Genomic DNA, 21,302 nt, shown 5'->3' on the forward strand with positions numbered 1-21,302 from the left:
CCTCCAGCCTGTTTTCCCGTCTGCCGTTTGTGTCCATGGCCGACGAACTGTCCTTCTGTGTCCCGAGACTTGACGATGGTCCCACCGGTCTGGCCGCCAGTCCCAACAGGTGACCGCCTCACCACAGGCCGGTCTGCCACCTCCGTCTGCCACGTGCCTAGCGCACGCACTTACCCGCGCACTGACCGCGTGGTACCTGCCGGCCAGTTCGTCCTGCTCTGCGTCTGCCTGGGCCAGCAGCTCCCCCAGCCTGGACAGCTCCTCCTGCAGACGCTCGTTCTCCTCCTGCACCCCTGCTGACACGGCCGGCGGCTCCTGCAGCCCTGTGCAGGTGCGGCCCCAGGGTCAGCCCGGGGGGCCGGACCGGGGCCCCCCACCTGCTCAGCCACGGCGCACTGTCTCTCCACGGTGGGGCTGTGGGCCGGCCACTGGGCTCTCGCTGCTGGCCTGCCCCCATCTTCCAGCAGGGGTCCCAGTTCTGACCCGGGAGACCCCCGGTGTGGGGGACGTGGACTTCGTGCTCGAGGCCTCCCTCCCTCTCCTGTTGGTGGACGTGCTACTGACCTCCTGCCTTTGACCCCAGTACCGCCCCAAGCCAATTCAAGCGAGGGTGTGGGCGAGGCCTGCACAGCGGGTCCCCCCACGCCCTGTGAAGCAGTGACAACTGCTGATCTGGGGTAACCGGATCTCATCCGAGTAGGAAGTTGCTTTTCCAAGTGCACAGTGGAGTTTCCTTTTCCTTAACATATACCCGGTGAACCACTGGTTCCCTCGGGGGGCGGGACAGACCCTCACTATGGCGAGGGGTCTTGGGACCCACACGTGAGGGAGTCACAAGCACTAGCCAGTGGCCTGGTCAGTTGGGCGGCCGTGACACGGGGACCCAGCCTGGAGCCAGTCCCTGCAAAGCGCTGGCCCTAGGGGGCCCTCGGGCTGGGTGAGCAGAGTTCGGGGGCGGGGCTGCTCAGCACCTGTGCCTCCCGAGTGTCAGCCTTCAGGATTTTCACTCATCTAATGAAGAACAAATACGGACGAAGTCCAGACTGGCGGTCGCGAATGTGCCACAAACACAAGTGCAGCACCGGACAGTCCTTGCGGGCTAGCCGTAAAACACACGGTGGGCACGGACACACGACCCCCGTGGCTGACCCCGTGGGAGGGTGTGGCTCTGTGCCCCATCGCACTGGAAGATGATGACAGGCCGGGAGGGGCCAGCTGAGCGGGGGCTCGGTACACCCAGCCAGCCTCCAGCTCAGGGCTCTGTGGCTCCCCCGGGTGCCCACCCCCACCCCCACCGTCACCCCTACCACCTCCCGTCACCTTGGTGTGGTTCGTCCCTCAGGCTGCCGGCTACGATCTCACGGATTCGGGCGGGCACAGGGGTGGGCAAAGCCGGCCAGCCTTCCCCACGCACGGTCAGTGCCCGGTCTTCTCTGCTGGCCATGGGACTCAAGACGGTGTCCTCCAGCCTCTGAAAAACAGCCGTCCAGAGAGACATCGGGGGCTGGCAGTTTCCTGGACAGCCGCCAAATAGCCCCACGCGCCCAGCGGAGTTAGTGGGGGGTACCGCAGAGCTCCCCCAGGGCGGCAGCAAAGTGCCCCTGAGGCCTGGGTGAGGCTGTCATCCAGAGCACACGCCCTGGTTTCTCTACCTGTAAGGTGGGAGGGCACCTGCCTGTCCTGGTAGTGCCCTGAACACCGGTGACCAGGACAGCACCTGGCCTCGGTGGCCACTGTGCGCTGCCCTCTGGCCCTGCTCCCCCTCTGTGAGGGCAGGGCTGGGTGTCCCCAGTGGGCCTCTGCAGGGCGCTGGCAGGCAGGCGCCCTTGCTCTGGCCCACGGGACACAACGACCCACCCAGCTGCCCACACAGTCTCCACCTTCACGGCCTGGGTTGCTGGGAGGACTGGTAAGGACCTGAGACCACCCACCCGCCTCCCTTTAGGGCATGGCCAGCTGCCTGGGGCTTCACCCTGCCCACCAGGAAGGGCGCGGGTGGGCCCTGGGAGAGGGCAGGATGGGAACCGAGGGGTGGGCTGTGGGAGGGTAGTGAGGACGGCCTTCCCCCCTGGCCAGTCCAGAGCCGCTGACTGCCGTGGGAGAGGTCTGAAGAGGCCTGGCAGTGGGCAGGAAATCCCAGGGTCCCGGATGCCCAGAGGCTGGTGTTGGGAGGTCTTGGGCTCTGAGCTGGCACACTGCCTCGGCCCTGGGGATTCGTTGCATCGTGAGGTGGGCAGAGCTGGGGGAGGGCCTGGGGGTGCCCTTCTTGCCATGTCTAATTGTGGCACCGCCCACGGGAAGGATGTTCAGGGGCCTGTGAAACAGCACTTCACTATGGACATGAGAGGCCTTGATGTGACAAGGTCACCGGATGCTTCCCAGGAGTTCTGGAGACAGATGTCTGCTCCCCACGACTCTCCAGGGCTGCCAACCAGGTCCTCCTATCACTCCCTGCCCCATTCCCAGGCCTCTCGAACTCATCACCGTGTGCCCAGACTCATCCTTCCTCCAGCTTCCCAGGACCCCTGCTCCTGGCCCCCTGACTCACCATCTCTCCCTCCCAGCCCGGGGTCCTGGTGAATGACCACCAAACAGCCTCCTTCCGCCTGTCTCCTCCCTCCTCTGAGCTCCCCCCAGCTCTCCCTGAAGACCTTCTCCAGGTTCAGACTTGTCTACCTGGCTCTGAACCTCAGGGCCTGGCTGGAGGGCTTCCTGGGTGCACCCCTGCCCTGCCCAGCCCGCTGCCTTGGTACATTCCCCCCCACAACCCCCACGTTCCTTCTTCCTGAGATCAGAGTCTGGTCTCTTCTGCACACACGACCTCAAATTCTCCCCAGACACGAGGCCTCTTCAATCAGGACCAGGTCGCCAAGAGTCACCCCAAGACCCGGGCTCCGGAGTGACACCTGGTAAGTCCCCGCTCTGATCCCCAACAGCTGCCCAGTTGCTGGGCAGCCACTGAGCAAATGCCGGGGACTGACCTCCATGCCCTCTGGCTGGAGTGAGGGCCCCACTTCTGGTTCACCCGGGGCCCAGCCCTTCCTCAGGCTGGAGCCTTACTTCTCAGGGGTGCTTGAATCTGAGTCAGCTGGGGGGTCTTGGGGAGGCCCCCTTACCCACCGTTGCCCCCAGATGACCCCCTCCAGTATTGCTCTGGGTGGGAGATGAGAAGCCTGCCTTGGGGGCAGGGGACGATGTGCCTGCTTCCCGTTCCGGGCCAAGCAAGGAAAGGGTGCCAAGACCATCAATGGCCCCTCCTGTCCTCCTGGGAGGAAAGGCGGCCGAAAGGGCTCAGCCGTTGTCTGCCCTGAAGCCTTTATTTGCACGCGGGGAAACTGAGGCTCAGCGGGGTAGCGAGACCCGGCCCCGGCCCCCCCCCCCCTCCCGCTGCAAGGAGCATGAACTCCAGGAAGCTCTCCCTCCGAGGCCAGGAACGACTCTGCCCCTTCGCCCTCCCCCGCCCTCCCCCGCTCCCTCGGGCATCCGAGGCGCCACCCGCTAACGGGAAGGCAGCAGCGAGGCATAAACTTGACTCATTCCTAACATTCACAGAGGGTCACTTATTAGCCGAGACGTCCGGAGAGGCGCTGGGGGCGTAATGGGTTCCAGCTGTGGCCGGGTGCCGGCGATGGGCCGAGGCCCAGCTGGAGCGGAGGGGGCGCGGCGGGGGGCGCGTGGAGGGGAGGGGCCGTGGGGTGGGGGGGCAGCCCCGCCCCCCTGGAAACCTAGGGAGGGAAAGGGGCAGGCCCAGCAGGGGGAAGGGAAGGGGAGGAGGCAGGGAGGGGGCGGGCGCGGCAGGGGGAGGGGAACGGGAGGGGGCGGGGCCGGGAGGAGAGGCCTGGTCTCCAGCCCGGATGCTTCCCGGGGCCTCGCGGACGTGCGGGCTGGACACCGGCGCCCGCTGCCCGTTCCCGGCCGGCCTGAGTCTGGCCCGGAGAGGTCCTCCCTTCCCGCCGCAAGACCTTCCTGTCTGCAACCCCTGGCCCGCACCTGCGGCCCTGCAGGTCCCCGCGGGTGGCCTCCTCTGCGGGCCGGAGGGGCCCTCCTTCCTGGCCGGCCATTTGTGGCAGGGCCCTGGGGTGGGGGTGGGGGTGGACGTCCGCGTGTCCGGCCAGTGCACAGGGAGACTTCCAGAAGCCTGCCTCCCGCCCCGGGACTCTCAGCCCGTCGGAGGGCTGGACACTGGTTAACAGAAGACCTCAGACTGGTAGTTGAACCCAGCCGTGTCCTTTCCTCCTGCCCCCAGTGCCCTGCTCTGCTCAACCTTGGCTAAGGGCCTCTGCAAGGTCACAGCCCCTGCGTGGCACCGCCCATGGGAGCAGATCTCGGCCCTAAGGGGGGCAGTCACTGCTTCATCACTGTCACCCTCCCCGTTGTGGCTGTGGGGATGGGGGAACCGTGGGCTCACCTATCTACCCCCACCCCTGGATCAGAGCAGGACTCCCCGATAGGAGAATGGGTCCCTGTTCCCCCACGGCCGGTGCGCCGCGTGACCCTGGGCGTCAACGGCCTCAGGTCCTCATCTGGGAAATGGGAGGGGGCATCCCAGAGCCCCGGGGGGCTACAGTTCTGTGAGGGTGGGGTGTGGAGTCTGTGGGTCAGGAGGAGGCTGGGGAGGGCAGGGGGTGTTGTAGGTCAGAAATGGAAATCACACAGCAATTTCATCACTTCCTCTTGCTGGTGACCAGCATCAGAAAGTCCCCGAGTGGCTCCCTCTGAACGTCCAGGCTGCTAGGGGGCATGGGCAGACAGACAGCCTGTCACCCAGGGGGAGAGAAGGAAGGATTCGCAAGAGGAACCCGGCGTCTTCTAGATGGAAGAAGATGAGGCTCCCCCAGACCCAAGTCAGGGAGACCCTTGGATGGACCAGGGTGGGTTCAACGAGCCCAGTGGCACCAGAAGCGCGGATTAACGTCACCCTGGGAGAGACAGCGTCCAGTGGAAGCGCCCAACTCAACCGGGTCTCAGGCCGCAGCCTCCCGGGGCAGGAGCAGGCCGAGTGACCAGCTGGAGTGCAGGAGCCCGCCGGGCCCCTGTGCGCGGTGGACTGGCCAGCCCCGGGGTCTGGCGGCCGAGCTCCCACAGTGCCGCCGTGTGGCCGCCGGGGGCTCTGCAGGAGGCTGGGCTGCAGGGGAGGGGAAGGGTGCAGGGCCGGGCACCCGCCCACCGAGAGGTAAGTGACAGTGGTGAGCCTGCACCAGTGAGGCGGGGCTGGGCGGTCACTGCTGAGGATTTCCTAGCAGACGTGTGTGCGCCCCTGACCGTGCCCTGAGAGGCCAGCGTCTCGCCTCCACCACGTGAGGAAGCCGGGGGCCCACTCAAGGTCATTCACGCTCAGGCCCTGAGCCCGTGGGTCCCAGCACCTTCCCAACGCCCGCGCGGCCCCAAGCCTCTCCGCACCGGGCACTCCCACAGGCCTTCCTGCATCCGTAGGTGGCAGGCGCTGGCCCTCGCCAGGAGCGGGCACAGCTTGAAGAACACGTCTGAGGACAGAGCCTGCAGCCAAGTCCAGCTACCGGACGTCTGCTTGCCATGTTTCCGTGGCTTGGCCTGCTGCGGGGGGAGCCCTGGCCAGGGCGCTGGCCTGCCAGGCTCCATTTCCGTAGGAAAAAGAGCTTCTCTGTGTCTGGGCTAACACCTGGCCCCTGACGTGCTGTGTCTTAGCCCCGCTCGGTTCAGATGTCTGTGCGTCTGAGCCCTCTAGGGCCCTGGGCGTCACCCCAGGAGCAGGGGCATGCTTCCTATGGCTGGCACTTTGGTCCTCAACTCATAGTAAGTGGGAGATCCGGGCCAGGCGTTGAACGAGGCATTTGGGAGTGAGGGGCAGGACCTATCATTCCTCTCCGTGCCCCCACCCTGAGCCCCCAGCGCGATCAATGCTTCACATCAACCAGACACAGGGCAGTACAGGAATGACTGAAAGCCCAGCCCAAGGTATGAATCACTAACGACAAAATGACTCCTATCAAAGAGCTCTGGGAAGGGCAAGGAGCCTGTTGATGTTATGGTTCCTGTGCCCCCCGTGCCCACACCGACTTCTGGAGGAGGTGGCAGGTGAGCTGGACCTTGGGGAATAAGTAAGAGTCCAACAGCCAGAGGGAGCCCGGGTCAGGTGTCCTGGCGGAGGGAAGGGTGCAGGCAGAGGCAGCGGGGTGGCTTCTCAGAGTCTGTGAGGGGCTGGGGCAACAAGGCAGGAGAGGAAGCCACAAAGGCCTTGAATGCCCCCTTGAGGGATGGGGAGCCACAGTCCCCCTGACCCCTAGGGTGGCGGTGGGGAAAGCGGTGTTTCTGAATGAGGACCTGTGGCCCATCTGACTGGCCCAGCTGGCTGATCTGACCAGGTCTGCTGTGGCCTTGGCTGTGGCAGGGCGAACGGATAGACGATTTGGAGATGGGCCGGTGCCGCTGTCCCTGGTTTGCTTGGGGACAGCACAGGGCTCGGCTCCTGGTAAGTGACTGGCCTTGCCACACCACGGTGCTCTGGAACCATTCCAGCTCCTGACCTGTGGGTGGGCCCTCTCAGGTTCTGGGGAGCCCCAGAAACCGTCTGTCTCACCGCATTATACAGATGAGGACACTGAGGCACAGGCAACCGATGACTGAGCCGGCACCAGAACTAGGACACCACACTGCCCTCCCTCTGCTCAGAGGCTGTGGCCTGACTCCATCGCTGTGCCCACCTCGCTTCCTGGACCTCCGACAGCACCTTCCCTCCACCGCGCCCCCTCCGCTCTTTGATGGGAGATTCTGCCACAAGTGTTTCCCGTGCCCTGGGGGGTTCCCGGGGCCCCACAAAGCCTGTGGGTGGAGGAACTGTCTTCAACAAGTTAAAATCCAGGGGTGCAGAGTTTGCCCTTCTGGGAAGGACGCAGGGGTGCCGCGAGCCAGCACTCCCTCTTTGTGGCAACTGGCCACAGTGGGGCATCAGTGGGTGAGGCAAGCAACCAGGGAGTCAGGGAGGTGGGCTGAGGTTAGGGGGAGGTGAGAACCCTGGGGTGGGCTGTGGTCCTCCTGGGCTGGGGGCAGGGCTGTCTCAGGGGGAAGAGGAGCTGACAGAGTTCTTTGTGGCTTTGTGGGCTGGAGACCTGAGGAGCCTTGGACACAGGGCCTCTCCTGCCGTTCCCATTTACACAGCGACAGTAGCATCCCGACACGCCGAATATCTACAGGTAAACGTAATAACGAAACGTGTGCGAGACCTTTTCATTGAGAACTACACTGAGCAAAATTGGAAAAGAAAACTTAGGGGCACCCGGGTGGCTCAGTCGGTTAAGCATCCGACTTCGGCTCAGGTCATGATCTTGTGGTTCATGAGTTCAAGCCCCGCGTCGGGCTCTGTGCTGACAGCTCGGAGCCTGGAGCCTGCTTGGGAATCTGTGACTCCCCCTCTCTCTCTGTCCCCTCCCCAGCTCACGCTCTGTCTCTGTCTCTCAAAAAATAAGTAAACGTTAAAAAAAATTAAAAGAAGAAAAAGAAAGAAAGCTTAAATGAAGAAATGGGTGGTGTTCATTTACTGGAAGCCTCAAGATTGTGAAGAGGTCAGTTCTCCTCCAATTAATGTGTAGGTTCAGTGGAATCCCAGTCCAATCCCAGCAGAGTTTTCATCATGTAGAAACTGACACACTGATTCTAAAATCCACTTGGAAATGAAGAGTCAGAAGTACGAAGGCAGCCGGGGAGAACGAAACTAGAGAGAGGGTATGTGCCCCCGGAATGAAGACACGTTACAAACCCACAGTGACTCTGACAGTGTGGTGCTGGTATAAGGACAAACTGACCGGTGGAAGAGGTCATGAGCTCTGAAAGCATGTCCACACGTCCACACACACGCACGTACACACGCACAGACATGCACCCACAGCTCGTTTGCGACGGAGATGACGCGGGCTGTGCAGGGGGGAGACGGTGGGCTTTTCAATAATGGGGGTGGGGGAGGCCCCCGGGTGTTCACGTGGAGGGAAACGTGCACCGATCTCCAGCTCACGCCGTACGCAAAGATCGGTTCCAAAGGGATTGAAGGTTTCAGTCTGAAGGTATAACAAAAAAGCTTTGAAAAGAAAGCGTAGAAGGACATCTTTGTGACTTCGGAGGAGGCAAAGTGTGTTTCTTAAACAGCACACGAGAAGCACTAACACGGAAGAGAAAAAATTGGTAAATTGTGCTATATCGAAATTATGATCTTCTGCTCATTAGAAGATGCCATTACAAGAGTGAAAAGGAGATATTTGCGCTGAATGTATTCCATAGAGACTCATTTTCAGATTACACAAGCAAATTCCCATCAACAATTAAAAGCGGGGCACCCGGGTGGCTCAGTCGGTTAAAAGTCCGGCTCTTCGTTTGGGCTCAGGTCACGATCCCAGGGTCGTGGGATCGAGCCCCACCTTGGGGTCCATGCTGAGTATACAGCCTGCTTAATATTCTCTCTCTCCTTCCCTCTGCCCCTCTTCCCCCTTCTCGTGCTTGCTCTTTCTCAATAATTAATAATAATGAAATTATTTTGATAATAATTATTTTAATGATAATTATCTCTTTAATAATTAAAAGGTTTTCTTAATAATAACTTAAAGAGAGGGTACCTCAACGGAAAAATGGGCAAGCTTTTAGAGCACACACCTCACAAAAGAAGCTATCGAGGGGGTCCCTAAATATACAGAAATGTGCTCAGCTTCACTAGTTACCAGGTAAATGATGAGTAAAAGCTTCACTAGTTACCAGGTAAACGATGAGTAAAAGCTTCACTAGTTACCAGGTAAATGGTGAGTAAAAGCTTCACTAGTTACCAGGTAAGCGATGAGTAAAAGCTTCACTAGTTACCAGGTAAACGATGAGTAAAAGCACAATGCAGTGGCACTGTACCTTCACCGTAACAGCTAAATAGGAAAATGACAAGAGTGCCGGGCATGGGCAAGGACATATGGCGACTAGCCCCTCCCACGTTCCACATTATAAATTGGTGCGACCTCTTTGGAGTCATTCGGCGGTATCCACTAAAGCTGACCACGTGCAAACCTGTGACCTAGCATTTCCACGGATGGAAATGTATACACAGGGCCCCGAAGATACGTGCCAGAATGTTCGCGGCAGTGCCGTTCTTACTAGGCCAAAGTGGAAACTGCTCAAATGGCCATTGAGAATAAAATGGAAGAAAAGCGCGGTATATTCACACCATGCGATCCTATAGAGCAAAGGAGGAGCAAGCTATAACCGCGTGCTGCGTTCTGGGTGAAGATATGGTGGTGCACAGAGAGTGTGCTTGTGCACAAGCACACACACCCACACACGCGGTTCCATCTGTATAAACAGGCGAGACTAACCTGTGTCGGTGGGGGGACTTCTGAGCCCAGCGGAGGGCTCAGTCAAGCCGCACGCTTAGGACGGACGTCTGCACGTTTCTATATGCACGCAATTCCTCGTCCCAAGGGGAAAAACAAATCCTGTGATGTTTTTCCTCTCAAAGGCCAGTTCCTAGAATATGGGATCTACTGTCTTCCCCACCCTTTGTGGGCAATGTCCTTGCAGCCATTCTCCAATCTGCCACCTAGCCGCCCACGGCCACGCACCCACCAGCCTCATAACAGTCCCTCCACCCACCGACCCACGTATCCTTCTATTTATCCGTCCTCTATCTAATCCACAGTTCAGCGAGCTGTAGCTCGTAGGCCAAATCTGGCCTGCCGCTCGTTTGTAAATAAAGGTTTGTTGGAGAATAATCCATTGGTTTCCGTATTGTCTATGGCTGCCTTCGTGCTCCAGTAACAGAGCTGAGGAGTCGCTACAGAAACTTTATGGTTTGCAAAGCCTAAAATATCAATTATCTGGCCCTTTGGAGAAAAAAGTTGGCCAACTATACACTCGTCCCGTCATATCCCACCCGATCCCACCCCATCCCCCCATCGACTCTTACCCCATCCCATCCCACCCCCTCCCACCCTTCCCCCACCCATCCCACCCCCTCCCGTCCTCACCCCGTCCCATCTCACCCCTGCCCAGCCCGTCCGTCCCAGCCAACCCCACCCCATCCCCCCGTCTTCTCACACGTACCTAACGCACTGCTCCAGCAATCCTTCCTTCTCTCTTATGTATCAGTGGTTTTTCTCTATCAGACCATTCTTACCGATACAAACTGCTTTAATCGACACCTCTCTGTAAGAAAACTGTTGCTTCTACGTGCCCCTTGCAATCAAGATCATCCAGGACCTCCGTGTTGGCTAAACCCAGCGGTCCATGGTGTCCGTGTTCCTTGATCTGTCGGCAACATGAGGGTCACTGTGTCCTCCCTGAAACGCTTCTCCTGACATCGCTCCTCCCAGTTGTTCTCGCCTCATTGGCCGTCCATCTTGGTCTCCGTAGCTGCTTCCTTCTTGCCTCTCTGGCCTTTCAGAGTGGGGGGCTCCAACTCCTTTTCTGTGTACACTCACCGGTTACCCGCAAGCCAACAACTCTGAATGTCCATTTCCAGCATGGAGCCCTCCCCCGAGGCCACTGAGCTCCCACTATCTCTGCTCGGATGCCGAGAGGCTTCTCCACGCTAAGACGTTCAAAACAATACCTCTGCGCACAATGTAGTCGAAGGAGGTGCGGAAAAGAATTTGAAAATCTCCACATATTTGGAAATCAGGGTGTTTCCACCTCTAGATAAGCCATGGACGGCATAAGAAATTGCAATGGAAATGAGGAAACAGCTTGAACTGGGTAACAGTGAAAACTATTACATCAAAATTTATGGGATGCAGCTAACACATTGTTTAGAATGAAAAGCATCCTTTAAAAAAAGAAGAAAAAGAAAGCGGGAACGTGGGGGGCACCTGGGTGGCTCAGTCGGTTAAGTGTCCGACTTTGGCTCAGGTCGTGGTCTGGTGGTTCACGAGTTCGAGCCCCGCGTCGGGCTCTGCGTCGGCAGCTGGGAGCCTGGAGCCTGCTTTAGATTCTGCGTCTCTCCCTCTCTCTGTCCCTCCCCTGCTGGTGCTCTATCTCTTGAAAATAAATAAAACATTAAAAAAAATGCAAGTGGGAATGTGAAATGGTGCGGCCGCTGTGGAGAATAGCACGGTGTTTCCTCCCGTTAAGCAGGGAGTCACATGTGGCCCAGCAGCAACTCTTCTGAGCGCATCCCCACAAGAAGGGACGGCGGGCACCGAAACAGGTGCGCACGTCAGTCTTCAGGGCAGCACGCTCACGGCTGCCCAAAGGTGGAGACAACCTGACTGTCCATGAACCTAGGAATAGATAAACACCACGTGGTCCGTCCGCACAGCGGACGGTGACTCCGCCTTAAAAGGCAAGGCCGTTCTGACACCGGCTTCAACACGGCTGAACCCGGAGGACGTTGTGCGTGAAACAGACCCGCACAGAGGGAAGGGTGCCGTAGGACTCCACTTCTGTGAGGGCCCGAGAATGGCCGAAGTCATGGAGGCAGAGACTGGAAGGGTGGGCGTCGGGGGCAGGGGCAGGGCTTGAGGGGTCAGTGTTTCCGGGGACAGAGGTTCAGTTTGAGAAGGTGAGAAAGTTCTGGAGATGGCGGCTGCACAGCAGGGTGAATGTGCTCGGTGCCACTGAACTGCACACTTAAACACGGTTAAAATGGTAAACTTTATGTGTATAGATGTATGTATCTATTTTAACACATTTGTTTTAAAAGTTAAAAAAAAAACTCAACAGAAGGCTGCAAATTCATGAGCTAAGTACACATCTCAAACAACTAGCTGAGCAACAAACCCAAAGAGCTGGAAAGCAAAGGAACAGCAGATGTCGACGTTAATGAAACAGACAGAAGTAGCCTAAGAAGGATCGACAGGTGGCTGGGATCAGGAAAGGAAAAGGGGAATCACTTCAGGGTGGCCCGTCCGGACCTCCCGGGTGTCACGCACGAAGCCCTGGCCTCAAACCCCTCAACGTCGGGGCCGGCGGCCACCCCGCTTCACATCCTCAGACATCAAAACGACAGCAAGAAGATGTCGCAAGGACTTTTGTCAGTAAATTTGGAAGTCTGGGTACCGCAGACAAATTCCTGGAAAACTACCATTGATCGAAACCTAAACTGGGGCATTCACTTCTGAATGCCCCCCCTCTGCAAAGAGAGCTTCCCTACTGTTCTTCCTTTCTGATCCTGTAATCTAATAAAGTTTTGCCTGCTGCTCAAAAAAGAAAACAACACAGCACAACAACACAACGCAACACAACGCAACACAATCCTGAACCCAGAAGGCACAGGGTCTGACCAATCTGGTAGCTCTTCAGGGGACCGAGTCTAGGATCACAGCCCTCTGGCACCCACCACCCAGGCTCTCCCGTGCCACCCCTCCCCATCCACGCTGGGTCTGGACCCTCCCTCTGGGGGCCCAGCTCTGAGCGGGAGGGCAGGGGCGGGCTGCTCTGGGATGCTCTGCAGAGGCTGCAGGGGGTGTGGGGAGCACATTCAGGCCTGGTCACATGAGGCCCCCACCCCCCAGCCACACCTTGCCCAGGGCCCTCATTCCCTGTCTGCAGCCAGGGGCTGGAGGATCCTTCCGGCCTGCCTCCCCGTCTGGACAGCCCTATCTGGACGTCTCTTGGCGCCCGCCTGCCTGCTCACCCCCAGGGCAGTGGCACCAAGATCTCCATCACCACGATGCAAATAACAGGTGTCGGCCGGGCGGGCAGAGCAGACCTTGGCTGGGCCTCCTTGTGGCTTTCAGATGACAGTTTCCCGCAGGGGTTTGGGGGCAGCCGTGTTTGCCAAGCACCTTGTGCCCGCTGCCAGACAATGGCACCAGCCTGCGTCTCTCCCTCAAACTGCCTGTAACCATAGTGATGTGCTTCAACCCTCAAACTTCCATTTTCCTGGAATCCAAAGGGGATGATAGAATCCTCCCAGGCTGATAGGGGGATCCTATGGGGTGCCTGGATGAAAGGGTCTTGAGAACTGTAGTGTGCAAGCCTTTCCTTCCTGCCTCTATCCTTCTCTCCATCCAGGGAGCTGAGACCCTTTGGGAGCTGGACAGAGACAGTCACCCACCCAGGGCCACCTTGTTTTGTGTGGTTGGCATCACCTGATTCACTATCCTGCCGCATCCTGACCTGTCCTGTGTGGGCACCCGCGTGTGCGTGTGTGCGCGTGGGTGTGGGTGTAAGGTGCCTCCATCGTGGTATTTAATCACCTGGCACCAACTGTGGGCGATTACTCTTCTCCGGCGACCTGTGCTGTTTATATCGGGCTGTGTCAACCCCCTGCAGCACAGTCTGAGATTCTAAGAACTGGGTTAATGGACAACTCTGAGTCAGCTGGGGCACCAAGGTTCACTGGGGTCCCCCAGGGGTCACTCAGGGTGGGGACTGCCGGCTGTGGTGGCCAGAGTCAGGTGATGGCAGTGGCAGGCACCTAGTGGGGCCAGGCAGTGGCTTGGCTCTGGGAGGCAGGGAGTGAGGGAGAGAGAGGCCTGGGGACGCTCTTAGCCACCATGGTTGCTGCCGGTATGCAGGTGGTGCTCTGGAGAAAAGCACCCGGGGAGCTCCTGGAACCGGGGACGAGCCGCAGCCACCCACCAGTGGCCGATCCCACACTTGGCCACAAAGAAAGCGGTGCACGAGGTCCCAGAACGATAGCGTGGACGGTTGCTCTGGCCCTCCCCGTCCCCAACGTGCAGGCTCCAAGCCTGAGGCTCAGAGAAGAGGGCTGGCGGCCTGAGCTCGTGCCGGCACGGATGGGGAGGCTGGGGCTGGGCTCGGGTCTCCCTCTGCTCAGATCAGTCTCCCCCCAGCCTCCTCTCCTGAGCCGAGGCTGCACGTGTGTGTGTGTGCACGCGTGTGTACGCAGGCTCGTGCTGACCACGTGAGCCCTCAAGTGGGGAGCGGGGGAGGTGTGGCCTCTCCGTGCACCCTCCCAAGGTGCCCTCGGGCCCTCCTCCCGGGAGGGTGCTGGAGGGCGGGCACCCCACTGACCTGGATCACGGTGTCCAGCCCCAGTGGGGACCGCTCTGCGGTGGCACCCCCATGGCCAGGCTCGCTGGAGGGAGAGCTCATCTCGAGTGGGAGGGCAGGACTCCGAGAAAGCCGGGGCTTGGCGGCCAGGTGAGTCTCCGGCCGGGACCCGGGCCGGGCCGGGACCTGCGTCAGTGCACCAGCCCCACGCCGGCACGACACCTGGCTCCTCCGTCCAAGGTGCCCAGCTGCCCCTCTGGGCTGGCGACCGAGTGGCCGAGGAAGCCCGTAGACGTTGCTGTGGCAACCGCGACGCTGAGGATTTTGTTTCCCTGGAAACAGGAGCGCAGGCCCTGTTGCCATGGGGACTAAAGAACGCTGTTGTCTGGAAGCGGTTTCCTGGAGACCTGGAGGCGCCCTGGGTGAAGCTGTCCACCTGCGCGACCACGCCCGGACAGGGGCTGGCCTCTGCCCCGGACCTCCTCCCGCAGCCCCGGGGAAGGGCCCCAGCCTTCTCCGCAGGAGGCGCTGTGTGCTTGGGGGCCGCACGTCAGGGGAAGGTGGCATGTGGGGCACTGTTTCCTCCCGATGGACAATCATAAACAATCAAACCAACAAACCCCAGTTTTTCCCTAACATCTAGAAAAGACTGTAGAGGTCAGTAGTCGGATCGTGTCCAGCAGGTGGACAGGCTGAGGGCTGGAGAGGAGAAACCACCTGTCTAAGGACCCCAGGAGACCCCCATTGCCCTAACCTCGTACCTGGACTGGCCTTCCAGAATCTGACCTCCCTCTGGAGCCCTCTTAGGGTAATCTGCCCCACGGGGATTCCTCCCATAGCTGGCACACTCCTCGGTCGCTGAAAGCTTCCCAGAGCCACATAAGGGACTGACCGGGACACTCGCAGCTCACCCATTGGGGTGGTGGGACCCAGCCCCGGGGGCAAGGCAAGGGGACGGACAAACACAGACCTGTGCCCATCTAGCCTGGGCCTCCTGGGGCCTCTGGACTGAGTCTGGTCTGGGGATCCGGTCACACCCGCGTCCCCCCCGAGTCCTCGCTCTAAGTGGACCTCTCCCAGTGGAGTCCCTGGAGGTGGGCTTGGCAGCCAGGACTGACTGCCCCTCTAACAAGAGGAGGCCAGTGTGGGGGCCCCAGGGGTGGGCTCCACTGGGGCAGCCTGCCAGGCAAGGCCAGAAGGGCCTGGTGGTCAGGGAGCGTATCTGTCACCAGCGCTGCTGACGGATGCTAGGGGCCCAGGCTCTCTCCTCAGAATAGACATCCAAGACAGGGCCACTGGTGCGTGAAGGCAGCTGTCCCCCCAGGAGGAGTGTTCTGTCCTGGCCCCCCAGGAGGAGTGCTCCATGCAGGGACAGGACTGGCTCTCAGGCAGGACATCGCCTCACTGGGCGTCCAGGCCTGGCAGGAGGCTCCGTGCACAGGTCAGTGCACTGAAGGCACGAAGCCGAGATACAGACTCGGAGCCCAGGGGACCCGTGCTGTGGCCTGGGCACCTCCCGGCACCCAAGGCCGTCTACAGCACCCCTGGGGTCTGAGCCCCAGGACTTGGGAGAGGTGTGAGACAGGTGTCCTTGGTGGGGCACAGGGGCTGGGCCTCATCTGACCCCAGCCAGATGGGCTCTGGGGGCACAGAGGGCATGGCCTGCTTCCGGTGAGAGCTCCTGCCTGGGGAACTCCGTCGGGGCATCTGTGTGACGGCCGGGTGGCGAGGAGGCCGTGGAGGCCGGCGAGACCGTCTGTGATCACTTGCGGGAAACCAGGAAAGGTGGTGCCTCCGGTGGGTGGGGCAACCTTCCGGGTGCCTCTTGCCCTGACCCCACCCCAGCATTCACTCAGCCTGTTCTCCCCTTAAGCCCTTAAGGCCCTGTGGAGAAGCTTAGCACATTCCGGCCTTCACCCCCACACCTGTACCCTTTCCTTCAAGGGGAAGCCCAGCCCCTTTGAGGGTCCCACAGGCCCCGTGCGTAACCCCAAGGCCTCACTGGCTGGTGTCCGTGCTTGTGACTCCCGGTCCTGGGCCGTCGATGGACAAGAAGGAGAGCCCTCAGGACGGGGCTCAGCCTTGGACCTGGGCATGACCCCCACAAAATTTTCTGGAATGAACAGAGGGTGTGACGTAAGGTCCTTACCATGCAGGCGGCATCTCTGTGGGCCGGGTGGGCTGGGTGGGCTCAGGGAGGGTCACGGTTGTCCTGACCCAGGGCAAGAAGATGGCCTCACCTCTGTCTGTCTGCCACTGGCCCCAGGGGCACCGGAATTTGCCACACCCGATCCAGACCCTCCCAAGAGGGGAAGGGACCTCAAAGCTCGCATGACAGTACTGGCTTCCTGGTGTCAAGGCCACGCCTGCCTTTGGTCCACGTCTCTTGTACAGGCTATGACAGACAGGACCAGGGCGGGTCAGCTGAGCCTGCTGTGGATGGGACACGTGGCCCTGACACATCCTCCCGAGGCGGGTCACACGCAGGGCAACCCCAGGGAAGAGGGCAGGAGGCCGTAAAGGAATGGGGTGCCGCCGTCCAGCCCCTCGGGGCCTCCATCCCGCCCACCTGCTGTAGGACCTGACTGGCTCTGCATCTGTGCTCCTCAGTGACCCCCCCCCGCCGAGCCGACCGTCCTCAGTGACCGCATGTCAGGAGGGCAGGTGATCGCTCAGGAAAGGAGCCACTCCCACTGACAGGCTCAGCTCAGCTGACCGGGGTTCGAGGCCTCTAGCGGGCGTGTCCCCTGCAGGTGCGGACAGGAAAGCAGGCCGTCTACTAAGCGCAGCCCTGCTCTGGGCCCGGCTCGGGGGCCGCCCGGGGCTGCTGCCTCATGCCGAGGCCGACTGGTCGCTGTCTGTGCGTCTGCCCCCTCTGCCCATGCGACAGAGGTGGAGGCCTGTAGCAGAGAGGTGGGATCTGAGGGGCCACCGGGAGGCTCACATCTGGGTCCGCGCCTGGGTGAGGCTCTGGGTGTCCCCAAGCGGGCCCCCGGGCACACGTGCTGTGGGAGAGACGTGTCATCCTTCCCTCTCGGGCCGGCTCGTGGGGCCTCTCTCGGCATCCAGTCCACCCTCAGAGGACCACAGGGGCGCCGGTCAGCCCTGGCCGTGGCAGGGGCAGCCTGGGAGCGAGTCTTGAGAGGTTCCCTGGGGCGGAACCCACCCTGTAGGCGTCTGTTCACACGATTGCCGAAGGCCGCCGTGGGCAGGCCCTGCGCACCTGGGAGCCGGGGCGGCCGGGCTCAGTCCTGCTGAGGACTCGTCAGAGGAACAAACCACAGAGCCCTGACGAGAAGGCACAGGAGAAAAGCGCCGTGGCCACGATTTCTTGGGTGTCGCACCAAAGCACAGGCAACACGGGGGAAAAAGTGAATCGGATCACTTACACGCTCGTGTGCATCAAAGGAAGCTATCGAGAGAGCAAAAAGGTGACCCTTGGGTTGGGAGGAAGTATTTGGGAATCATATATCAGATGTCGGAATGAATGTCCACAATCTGTAAAGAACTCCTACAACTGAGCAACAGGGGGGCAAAGACCTTTCTCCAAAGAAGAGGTACGGACGGCCGATAACTGAAAAGATGCTCGTTAATTGCGAAGGAAACGCGAATCAAAACCACAGCAGGGTCCACACGCATAATCAGGGCTCCTGTAACACAGACCCCAGGAAATGGCAAGTGTTGTCAGGGGTGTGGAGAAACCGGACGCTCATCCCCTGAGTGGAAATGCAGAAGGGCCCGCCCGCTACGGCGAATGCTGCGGCGGCCCCTCACGCGGCTGGCCGTGGCGTTGCCGTAGGACCCGGCAGTCCCGCTTGCGGGTATGTGTCCATAAGAATTGAAAGCGGGCTGTCCCAGGGAGATTTGCACACCCAGGCTCACAACAGCCAGCGGGAGGAAGCAGCCCAAGTGAGCACGGACGATGGACGGAGCAGCAAAGTGTGATCTATGCGTCCAGAGGAGTGTTATTCAACCACAAGGCGTGAAATACTGACCAGAACCTTGTGGACGTTACGCTCAGTAAAATTAGCCGGTCACAACAGGGCCAACTCCACTTATATGAGGTCCCTAGACCAGTCAAGATCATAGAGACAGAAGGACACCCGGCGGGCTCAGTCGGTAGAGTGCGTGTGACTCTGGATCTCGGGGTTGTGAGTTCGAGCCCCGTGTTGGGTGTAGAGATAACTTAAAGTCTTAAATCATAGAGGCACAAAGTAGAACAGGGGGGCAGGGGGCTCAGGGGAGTGGGGAGTTAGTTTTTGACGAGGAGTTCAGAGTTTCCGTTTGGGAAGGAGTTCTGGAGACGGGGGCGGGGGGGGGGGCGACGTTGGTAGCACAACAATATGACAATAGCAACAATGTAAATGCACTTAATGTCGCTGAATTACATACTTACAATTGTTAGGAAGGTAAATTTTACGTTATGCTTTGTATCACCATGAAAAATATCAAATCAAATCAAACCAAACTCAGCAGCACCATGAAAAATATCAAATCAAATCAAACCAAACTCAGCAGCACCGGGGGCGACCCTTCTGTCACAGCTCTAAGGCAGCCTCGAAGGAAATCTAGTTGATTCTTTGGTCTGAGCCGTGCTGTGGATCCCGTGGTCTAGAGGAGGGTCGGGGAGAAGTCCCTTCCGGCCCTGCACTGACCACCTGGGCCCTGGACAGACAGAGCTGGGCCCTGCGTGACCACAGGGGACCCACATCAATGCTCCTCGGGCCTGAGAGATCGTCTGCCTGGGGTCCTCCTTTCTCACAACCCCTTCTCCCCACCCCTGTACTGAGACCCTGGGAGCCCTCCTCTCCCCCCGGGCCCCCGCCGGCCCCCATCTTGGGGTGTGGACTCCCCCAGATTCCTTCTCGCTTGGAAAGCCTCGTGGCTCAGCTGTCCGCTCCCCGTTGCTTCTGCCGCTGGCCGGGGGTGGCCACCTTCCGGGTGACGGTGCTGGCTGGCCACACAGCTGCTTCTCCTCGGGTGACCCCAAGTGTCCACAAACACCTGGATGCCTCACCTTTCGGGCCACCCCCTGGGCAGCCCCCACCACACAGACGAACCCTCACAACCCAGCTCACCACCTCGGGCACCTTCCGCGTGCACCTTCCTCGAGGGGGCCTGCTGCCTCCTGACCAGCGCCCCCTCCCCCCATTACTGCTGGTGTTAGGTGCCCCATCACCTCCCACATGTAGCCCCACAGTCCCCTGCCTGATGGAGCTGCACAGGTGGGATGGGAGGGGCCCCTGGGCAGTGCCGGGGGGGGGGGCGGTCGGTGGGGAGAGCCCCTGGGACCTGGGGGGACAAGGGCCAGTGATGTGACTCCTGTGCTCTGTGCCTCCCGCGTCCTGCAACCCAGCAGACGATGCCTTTGAGGAATCACCAGAAAACAAGGGCAGAATAACCCCAGGCATCGCTGGTGCTCGGGCCGCAGGGAATCTGACGCCCAGTGACAGGGATGCGGCAGGTCGTGTGGGCGCCGAGGGGCAGCCGAGGGCAGAGCTCCCTTCTCACTCCGACCCCACCCACCCACCCACCGCGAAGTCTCTGAGGCAAGCCCGGGCAGCGGTGCTGGCTGTGGTCACATCGGGGGCCTGGCTCCCTCCCTTACGAGCCCCCCTACTTCGGGGGTGGGGTCACCGCTGTCCAGCCCTCCCCCTGCCAGGCAAGGGTCCCGATGTTGAGGCTCGCGGGGCCGCGCCTTCTCTGAGCCCTCCTCCTTCCTGGCCCTCGGACCCCACACTTCCGTCAGCTCCTGCTGGCCCAGAGGATGGCCCGGTGACCTGGGCTGGTTTCGGCCAGAAGGAACGTGTTTCTCCCTCCCACGGTGACTTTTAATTTGCCGGCTCCTGCCTGTCTCTCCCCCTCCCCCCGGGGCAGCCGCCCCATGGGGAGGGTCAGTCGGCGGGCACAGAGGACCCAGCTCCTGCGGTCCCCACCCTGAGGCCGCTTCAGAGCAGCCCCAGCCCTGGAGCCCAGGCCTCCCTCCTGCGGCCAGGGCCTCGCCCCTGCTGGCCCCGCCGCCCTCCTCTCCCTCTTCCCCTGACCCGCCTCAGCTGCCTTCCCGGCCTCCTCCGTGCTTCCTGCAGACCTTCTGCCTCTAATCCCCGCAGAGGAGGAGGCCGCGGCCGAGCCCTGGACTGGAGGCTGGAGGCGGCTGGGAAGGGCCAGCGACTGGAGCCAGTGTGGCTCTTCAAAGGCCCCCATTTCTCTGCTGCTTCACCCTTCCAGGGGCGAACGAGAGAAGGGGGGCCAGGCTTGGCAGACGCACGTACACGGCCTGTCACACTTGAATATTCCGCAGAAGCAGCACACGAGCGCCCACGGCCGCGTCCAATGCCAGTCAGACACGCACGTCAGACCATGTCCATCTTGACTGTGTGTGTGTCCTGTGTGTCCTCGGGCCACCGCACACCAGAATTAGGCGGTGACGGGGCTGCCCGTGACGACCAGATGGCCAGTGACAGTGGGACTGCCTGGGACGGTGGGGCTGCAGGGACCCTGGTGGGAGCCGGCGCTCCAGTTCGTCCTGCTTGGCGAGCCTTGCTGTTCCGGCCTAAAGCCGACGGGAGCCACGTGTGGGAGGGGCCCTCTGACGCCGGCCACGTGCAGACCGCTCGTTTCGGCAGCTCACGGGCATCGTGTGGGAGGGGTGGCCGGTTTCGAGTCGCCGTCCGTCACCGTCAGAGCGTGGAGGCGTCTCGGGGGCCCATCCGCGTGGCCTCCTCGTCTCCCCGCGACGGCTTCGAGGCCGGGCCGGCAGCGGCTCGCGCGGAGTGTCAAATGGCCCCCGAGCGTGTCCTCTCTTGAGGCCTGACCGCTCCGCGTGCCTCCCGAGCGCCAGCGGCCTCTGGCCCGGGTGCTCCGGGCACGCGGGCTCAGCCAGACCGCGAGGCCCTGAGGGAAAGGCCCGCCACCGTGCATGGAGGGAGGGGTCCCCACGGGCAGCACTGACCGTTTTGGGGGATCACACTGGCAGCTCAGGCAGCGTCTGCTTGTGTGTCCTGGGCGCCCCCCGGGGCCATGCGTGTGGGGACTTGACAAGAGTGGTCTGGACGGGGGCCTGGGAGTCTGAGCGGAGGGGCGGGTGAGCGCAAGACGCGCGAGGCGGCTTCCCGGAGGAGGTCGCGGGACACGGTCCGATGCGTGTGAAGAGTGGCTGCTTCCCTGCGCCTGGAACCCGTCGTGGGCCGTGCAATGGGCTGCTCTGTGATCAGGCAGAGAGGGTCCCGGGTGAGCAGAGCTGAGGCTTGTGCAGTGAGGCCGGCTGGGGCCGTCCCTCCCAAGGGTCCTTGTAGGACAGAGGCAGAGGGCGATGACAGAGATACACGGAGAGGGCCACGTGGGCGCGCAGGCACAGGCGGGGCTGGAAGAGGCAGGCGGGAGCCTCGCAGGGGCCGGCGACA

General features: G+C 61.0%; 1 protein-coding gene across 1 annotated transcript in view; it reads right to left on the reverse strand.

The window, feature by feature from the left end:
- The window catches only part of CROCC2 (ciliary rootlet coiled-coil, rootletin family member 2), a 71,368-nt gene extending 57,197 nt beyond the window's left edge, over positions 1 to 14,171 (reverse strand). The window contains 4 exon segments of the mRNA XM_078452578.2: positions 175 to 323; positions 378 to 380; positions 1,321 to 1,471; positions 13,921 to 14,171. Of these exon segments, the coding sequence (XP_078308704.2) occupies positions 175 to 323; positions 378 to 380; positions 1,321 to 1,471; positions 13,921 to 14,001 (384 nt within the window). The 5' untranslated portion in view covers positions 14,002 to 14,171.
- Between the last annotated feature and the right edge of the window lie 7,131 nt (positions 14,172 to 21,302).

This window comes from Panthera onca, chromosome C1, assembly GCF_046562875.1.
Source record: "Panthera onca isolate mPanOnc1 chromosome C1, mPanOnc1 haplotype 2, whole genome shotgun sequence".
Classification (NCBI taxonomy): Eukaryota; Metazoa; Chordata; class Mammalia; order Carnivora; family Felidae; genus Panthera; species Panthera onca.